General features: G+C 41.2%; 1 protein-coding gene across 1 annotated transcript in view; it reads right to left on the bottom strand.

The window, feature by feature from the left end:
* Nucleotides 1-8,436, bottom strand: part of filip1l (filamin A interacting protein 1-like) — a 117,221-nt gene that overhangs the window by 69,202 nt on the left and 39,583 nt on the right. The window contains exons 2-4 of the mRNA XM_037696471.1: nucleotides 3,684-4,005; nucleotides 1,739-1,912; nucleotides 1,459-1,637 (exon numbers count right to left, since the gene is read on the bottom strand). Coding sequence (XP_037552399.1) covers nucleotides 1,459-1,637; nucleotides 1,739-1,912; nucleotides 3,684-3,995 — 665 coding nt within the window. The 5' untranslated portion in view covers nucleotides 3,996-4,005. The remainder of the gene's footprint in view (nucleotides 1-1,458; nucleotides 1,638-1,738; nucleotides 1,913-3,683; nucleotides 4,006-8,436) is intronic.

Raw genomic sequence — 8,436 nt, 5'->3', positions numbered from 1 at the left:
CCCCCCCAAAAGTCGCCACCAAATAAAAAGATCACACTAATATTTTTTTGGAGCACCTTAAGCTTTGATTACGGCATGCATTCTCTGTGGCGTTGTTTCGATAAACTTCTGCAATATCACAAGATCTATTTTCATCCAGCGTTGCATTCATTTTTCACCAAGATCTTGCAGTGATGTCTAGACACTAGGCATGATGGGTGCATCACGTCACCTGCCTCTCTTCTTACCCTGATGCGCCCATCACTCTGGAACAGGGTAAATCTGGACTCATCAGACCACATGACCACCTTCCATTGCTCCAGAGTCCAATCTTTATGCTCCCTAGCAAATTGAAGCTTTTTTTTTCCAGTTAGACTCACTGATTAGTGGTTTTCTTAAGGCTACACAGCTGTTCAGTCCCAATCCATTGAGTTCCCTCCACATTGTGTGTGTGGAAATGCTCTTACTTTCACTTTTATACATAGCCCTGAGTGCTACTGTTGTTTTTCTTCAGTTTGATTTCACCAAACGTTTAAGTGATCACCGATCATGATCATTCAGAATTTTTTTCCGGCCACATTTCTTCCTCGAAGACAGTGGGTCCCCACTATCCTTCCAGTTTTTAATAATGCGTTGGACAGTTCTTAACCCAATTTTAGTAGTTTCTGCAATCTCCTTAGATGTTTTCTCTGCTTGATGCCAATAATTTGACCTTTCTCAAACAGACTGACATCTTTTCCACGACCACGCGATGTGTCTTTCCACATGGTTGTTTAAGAAATGAGAAGCAACTCATTGCACCAGTTGGGATTAAATAACTTGTTTCCAGCTGAAAGATAATCGCTCATGCAGTAATTATCCAGTAGGAGGCTTGTACCTATTTGCTTAGTTAAATCCAAGTGGGAACTTTTTTTTTTTGGCCAAGCAGTGTATGTCATAAGGAGGAATTTCCCCATCCTAAACATTGCACAAAGTTATTAAGAGTTTGACTGACTGCAGTTTGGGGATTACTTTATCCACTTTTTTTGGTGTGTAAACCAACTTTATATGAGGCTGTATTTCCTAAACATCATTGACGAGTTTCTAACTCGAACCTCGAACAGAAAACCATGGTAAAAGCTAACTTTAACAACTACTATGTCAATCTGAATTATAGAAATGCTGAGAAACACCATGATGATGGTTGCTCATAAAGACACTCGTACTGCAGGGAAAGATGACAGACTCTACTTAAATAAGAAATGTGCTGCTATAATTGTGGCTTTCTTTGAATGCTAAACTTTGAGGCTAAACTCATGCTTGGAGTTGCATACAGCACAAATCAACACGGATGTTTTTCATTTGTTGGATTGTGTTAAAAGTCATCAGTCATTGGCTATTTTATAAGTGCCGTGGGAACATCACCTCCAGTGTAGCACAATGACAGTTAGCATGTGGTGGTTGCTCTTGCTAACAGCTTGAGCATGGGTTTGTACTGACCGCTCGCGCTCCTGCTCCAGCAGGTTGGTGAACTCGTCACTCTTCTTCATGAACTCCCCGTGGTTTCTCTTCTCGTCCTCCAACTTGAACAGAGCCTGTTTATGCGCCTGCTCCACCATCAGCAGCTGCTCCAGCATCCGCCGATGGGTCTCCTTCTGTTTCTCCACTAGTTTATCCAGCTATGTCGGGAGGACATAGAAACATCTGTCTCGTCTGGACTGCAGAGCGTTACACATTTTGACAGTCACTAGGGGTATTGTGGATTGAGAAAAATCATTACCTCTACCATAGGTTTCTCGTAGATGTCTTCCTGGAAGATATCAGACTTGTCCTGAATGGCGTCTCTCTGCAGAGCCTGCAGGACTTTTTGTGGTGTGACAAAACCATATTTGGCTTCCAGCAGGGCCAAGTCAATCTTCTCTGCTTTCAGGACTGTGATCACCTCATCTCTGGCCTGTGATGGATGAAGCAAGACTTGAGGTTAAAAGCTAGCGTTTAGTTTATGGGATAAAGGAGAAGGTTATGAAACTCATCTGTTGATTTGGCAATGACTAGACCAAAACATATTGGATACTAACACTCATCCAGTTCAGATCTAAAGAGCAAAACCATCTTGAAACCTTTTATATTGGTCACGATTGAGTGTTTTTCAGAGTTTCAGAGGGTCTTCCTTAGACTTTGGCTGCCTTTTTCTCTCATTTCCATCTGATCTTTTTTCACAGGATTGTTTTAGGCCATCAAACACTAAACTCTGAGTAATTCAGCCATAATAAAACTAAAATAAAGGAATTTCCAAGAAGATGATTCCCAAAAAAACTGTTAGCTGAAAACTCGTTCAGCCAGTGATCAACAGAAGGAGGATGCAGCTCTCAGGTCCTGTGTCTGGTTTTTGCTGGATTATAATCTGTTTTCACATCCTTTTGATCCACCCTTCCATCCATCCATTATCTTCTGCTTGTGCCAAAGTGTGGTCGCAGGGGCAGCAGTTTGAATAGGGAGGCCCAGACATCTCTTTTCACAGCCACCTCTTCCAGCTCTTCTGGGAGAACCCTAAGGCATTCCCAGGCCAACCAAGAGACGTAGTCTCTTCCACGTGTCCTGAGTCTTCCCTGGGGTCTCCTCCCAGTTGGACATGCCCGAAGCACCTCCCTAGCGAGGCGCCCAGGGATCATCTTTACCAGATCTTAGAACCACTTCAACTGGCTCCTCTCGATGTGGAAGAGCAATGGTTCTACTACGAGTCTCTCCTGGATAACTGAACTTCTCACCCTGTCTCTAAGGGAGAGTCCAGCTACCCTGCAGAGGAAACTCATTTCAACCTCCTGTTTCTGTAATCTTATTCTTTCGGTCACTACCCAGAGTTTGTGGCCAAAGTTGAGGGTAGGAACGTAGACAAACAGAGAGCTTTGCTTTACAGCTCAGTACCCTCTTCACCACAGTGGACCGGCACAGAGTCCGCAATACTGAAGATGCTGCACCAATCCATCTGTCAATCTCACGCTCCATTCTTCCATCACTAGTGAACAAAACCCTGAGATACTTGAACTCCTCCACTTGAGGCAGAACCTCATCCTCGACCCAAAAAGAGCAATCCACCCTTTTCCGACTGAGGAGAAACACTTTCCTTTTGATCCACATTTACAATATTCTATCATGGTCAGAACCAAAGACCCAAATAGAAAAGGAGTGGGAAAAGCCCCCAATCAAGCACTGAAAACCTTCAGAAATCTTGGAACAACTACCACAAGACCACTTTAGGAGATTACAAAGGTTCGGGCCCCATGGATGTGAACTGGTGGTGGTTTAAAACTTTTGAACTATTTCAAATTTAAGACTGTATTACATTTTGTTTTCTAAAATTGCCATGTACAAAGAAGGTGAAGCAAGGCCTTTGCCTGTCTTCTGTTAGGATTAACAGTTTTTAGACGGCACTCTTTCTTTCCTTTTTGGCTGGTTTGACTTTGCCAGGTGTGTTTTTATGTCCCTAGCTCATTTCAGCTCATTTCATCTCTTTGTGTTGATTTTACATCTAGCAAACGAAGCCAATGAATTCCTGGATCTGGCGCTGGAATGACAGGAAGCTGTCTATTAACACTGGCGTTTAGCGCCCACTTCCCTTTAAGCCAGCATGTCCGACTGGGGTCAGCGCCATATCTGCAGGGCTCTGCTGACTGTTTTAATGGTCGTGATCCAATTTGGCTTGTTACGTTTACAGTTTCGATTACCTGCAGCTCTCCTTCCAGAAGGCTCAGCAGGAAGACAAGGTCATCTCGGGAAAGGTCCCTGCTCTTTTCCCTGCGACCGCCCTTTGCAGCATTGCTGCCGGTTTTTCCACCAGTGCCAGTGCAGTTCTTCGTTATCTTGTGGTTTCGCTGAACGGTGTCTGTGTCGTCCAGTGTCTCCTGATGACGACTGCGGCGTTCTGCTCTTCCAGAAGGTTCCTCTCTCTCTGTAGATCGCTTGTGTGAGTCAACGTGGTGCTGCTGAGCCAGCTTGGCCTTGGCTACATCCTCCAAACTGTTGCTGCGGGACCGCATGTTCCTCCACCTGTTTATGACACAAAATGAAGCGTTAAAATGTTAATATATTGCAGGCAAACAAACACTCATAAATCTCTGCTCTTTGCATGGTCTATGGGTAAAAATATCTCTTTTGAAAACTAGGAAAAATATTTTTTCCTTGTTTCTTTTCGTAACAAAAAGTCTAAAGTACAAGTTTACACTTTCTAGCAAAGAAAGTATTACCGAAATTTAAAGTAGTTACCGTATTTTCTGGTGTATAAGTCACTTTTTTTTTTCATTGATTTGTCAGTCCTGCGACTTGTACGCCGAAGCGACTTATATACGTTTTTTTTTTTTTCATATTCATAACACAATTTTTGACTGGCTTTAAATTTCAAAGAACTGCAACAGCGAGTCCTTCCGTGCGTCCTCGCTTCACTGAACTGGTGCAGGCGGACGAACGCTGGAGAGCTCGCGGCTGGGATGGATGGATGGATGGCACAGCACCGCCCAGGTGAAATGAAGATGTTCTGATCATTAAATAAATGCATAATAGATGCAATGGGTCAGCAGTGACACATAATAAATGTAACTTATATGTCAAAGTGACTTTTATATATATATATATATATATATATATATATATATATATACATACATATATATATACATATATATATATATATATATACATATATATATATATATATATATATATATATATATACTGTTTTCCTCTTCATGATGCTTTTTTGACTGATGCAACTTATACTCAGGAGCGACTTATACGCTGGAAAATGCGGTACTACTAAACACTAGAAAGTTCCTGAAGAAGCTTTGACGGGGACTGCCACATTGCAACCATTTAAAAATTTTGATTTGACAGTATTATGTGGTGGGGTTCGCTCTCAGCTCCATGCCAAATTTCAGCTCAATGTGTCAAAAAAATCAATGACATCCTTTTTTTTTTTAAGCTATGGTGGCCCTCTTGGAGTTTTGATTTGGATTCAATATGTGCAGGGCTTAATTTGTAAACTGATCAATGCTGGAACACAGAACACAAATAGTAGGTGGGCTGGGGGTTGGGGGTCTGGGTGTCCTCCCCTAGAAAAATTGGAATAAAGTAGATGCAATTTTCAGTATTTTGGTGTATTTTAACGAGTTGTTATACATCTACGTTTACCTACATTTGTAAACACTCCGCTTCTGTCAAGCATTCCACCCCCCCACCCCCCCACCCCACTTGATGGTTCCAAGCCTGACATTGTCCCTGCTTATTGTTGTCAGACTCCACATGTGAAACCTCCAGGGTCCTGTGGGCTTCTTCCCGCATACAACTGCCTGGTTAGCTCGGCACTCACCCCCTCTACTCTTTTAGGTGCAGAGGTTTTGTTAGCTCGTATGCTTGTAATTGACTGTTGTGTTTAAAATGAGTGTTTATGTAATTATTTTCAGTTTACGTATTCAATATAAGTTTTATTCATTCAAGGCAGTCATATTTGTTCATAACTTTATTATTAGTAAAACTGAGAGTTACAGGATCCAAGCAAACAGTTACCGGAACGCACCCTGCCAAAATAAGCGAGTTTTCAGATCTTGTTCCTGCAGGATCCAACTCAAATTAAGCCCTGAGTATGTGATTGGGGATTGTTCTCAGCTATCACCACACCAGATTTCAGCTGTTTATGTGTAAAAATAGCTGAGTTAAAGCCATTTAAATTTAGCTTTGACGACCATTTTGAAATTTTTATTTGAATTCAGTATTTAAGGGGCATTGCTCTCAGCTACCACTACACCAAATTTTAGCTTAATATCTCTAAAAATGGCTGATGTATAGTTTGTTTCAATGAGAAAAACGGCGCCTTTGTTTGCAAATTACATCATCATGGTAACTCAAAACACCAATAACAGAAATAACACGCATCACGGTGCCGAGCCCATTGTTTTGATTTAAGATTTGTGAGGGTACACATTGCGGTTCGGGGTTGCATTAAAGTTGAAGGAAGAGCAAGACCCTTGTCAGGTGGAGCTCTCTAGGCAGTTCCCAATTAGATTAGAGGTGCGTAAATCTTTGCAGTGCACCAATATAAATTTAAAGGAACAAAACACTAGTGGGTTGCACAAACGGCTAACAAGCTGCTTTGTAATTCTTCTAATAATCACAGTTAGGTCTCTTTTACTGTTAATAATTTCTTAGTTGACCAAAAACATCAACAAAAAAACAGCTAGTTGGCTATGTTTGACAGAGTAGCAACACTTGATGCTCACCGGCTGTGTTGTTTTTAGGTTCTCAGTGGGAAAAAAAACACATAATTAAACGCTAAACGCACCCACAAACCATGCTTTTAATGAGAACCAGAACCCTTTTAGATTGTTGTCCTCTAGTCCAGTTGCAACCAATTACCCAAAAACTCGTGACTGTCATTTCCAGCTGATGTACGTCTGCTTTTTTTTTTAATCCTAAAAACACTCGCTATAATCAGTTTGCTGCAGGACTTAGCAACTTTAATGTTTCCTCTGGCTTCAACTTTTGCCTAATTTTCATATGATGAAAGCTGGTTTGATGTGGTTGGACTAGCTCAAAGTAGTTCATGTTTAACAAGCCATGAATAAAAAGACATTATGGTATGTTTGTGTTTGAAGTGTGCAGTGTAACGTTGTCACATCTGGTTTATGAATGGTCCATTCAGGGACTGGATGTGATAAATTCAGCAATGATAAACCGATAAATGCTGATTCCTCACAGGAAAAGGAACCATAAGCTCCTTCGCCAAATCATCTATCACTTGTTCGGGGTTTACGCTCGGCTAAAGTAAATATATTTAAGACAGATTTGAACACAAACATGCAGAGACTAGTTTCTTTGTGCAATAATCTGCCCAAAGGCATTACATCATCATCTATCAGACTCAATTCAAACGAAAATGTTTCCAAAAAGTGATTTCATACATGGCGGTCTCAGTTTTCTCACAACAGTATGCTTTAGAGTTTAATGAATCTGTAACTGGGCAACATTGTCATAATAATATGTTTAAGTGGTGACATTTACAATTTACTATCTCATCTAAAACTATCATACTAAGGAATTCAAAAGTAAAAAACAAAACAAAAACATATTTGTTCCAAATGGAAAGTCTGCAAACTTTGCATAAACTTTATTTAAAGAATCTGATTATTTTCAGTCAGCTAAACTGATGACAATTAAAGACCCAGAGTTTTAGTCTAAAATTGTCCCATTTTGAGAGAAAAAAATGGAGTTAAAGCCATTTTGGACAAACTTGGAAAGAAACATTATGCGTGATCTTTTATAGTATTTCAGTATCGAATGACTCTCAGCCACAGGCGTCGCATCAATTATATGTGAAGGGAACGTGTCCCCTTCACATTTTAAACATATTCATTTGGACCCCCCACATTTACCATGAAACCACCCAGCGCTGTTTCTATTTCTTCGTGAATAAATCCAGAATGCACAAACCACTTAAAGTCCACTCCGGGTTTTCCTGGTTACCTACAACTCTTCACACAGCATGCGGTGTTTCTCTGAGGTCGCTTGGCTTATCAGGGCACTTATCTCTTCAGGTTTTTTTTTTTTGAGGGGGGGCACTTTTGTGTTGTGCGCTAGCTTAGCACTACATTAGAGCCAGCAGTTGTTGACCTGGGTGGGTGGGTGGTGGGGTTAGGATGCATGAGAGAAGCGGAGCGCTATGTCTGTAGAATTTTAGCTAGTACGTTTGTGCGTCGCTAGCTTAGCGCTACGTTAGTGCCAGCAATTGTTGACCTGAGTGGTGGGGGTGGAGGGTTAGAAGAATCGTGAGCAATGCAGAGCATACTCTATTCACTTAAGGAGAGCTGTTGGTCAGGCAGCGTCTTGTTGTGCCGTGCCCTCTAAAACAGTTGTTGAATCATGTGTTTACATATGTAGGTAATGATGTTTAACAACACGTTAAAATACACCAGAATGCAGGAAATGGCATTATTCATGGCTTTATTCAAAATTTTCTGGGGGAGGAACACCAGACCCCTCGCATTACAAATGCTTTTGACGCCAGTACTCTCTTCTACTACCACAACAGATTTCTTCTCAATTTCTCCAAAGGTCAATTTGTGTCAAATATTAAATTAGGTTTTCACTGGTTAACTGGACATCATTAACTTCACACAGACTTTCCCTCCGGTACATTTTCATCTTTAAATCACTTCTTGGTCTGCTGCCTTCATACATCTCCTGCTACATGTCACTTTGTGAGTGCAGCTACAGCGTGCGCTCTCAGGACATTATTACCTGCAGTGTTCCCTCAGTGCGGACTGAACTAGGCAAAAGGGCCTTCTCCTACTCCGCTCCTGTTTCCTGGAATATTTTGCCAAAAGATCTGAAGTTCTCAACCTTGACCTCTCTAAGTGGCTTCAAACATCTGCTAAATTCCTGACAAAAACCAATGCAGACATGTTCCTGTTTTTAATTTTCTACACCGCC

This window comes from Nematolebias whitei, chromosome 23 (assembly GCF_014905685.2).
Source record: "Nematolebias whitei isolate Nwh7 chromosome 23, NemWhi1, whole genome shotgun sequence".
Lineage (NCBI taxonomy): Eukaryota > Metazoa > Chordata > Actinopteri > Cyprinodontiformes > Rivulidae > Nematolebias > Nematolebias whitei.
Note: the sequence above shows the minus strand (reverse complement) of the source record. Positions and strands in the feature narration are given on the sequence as shown.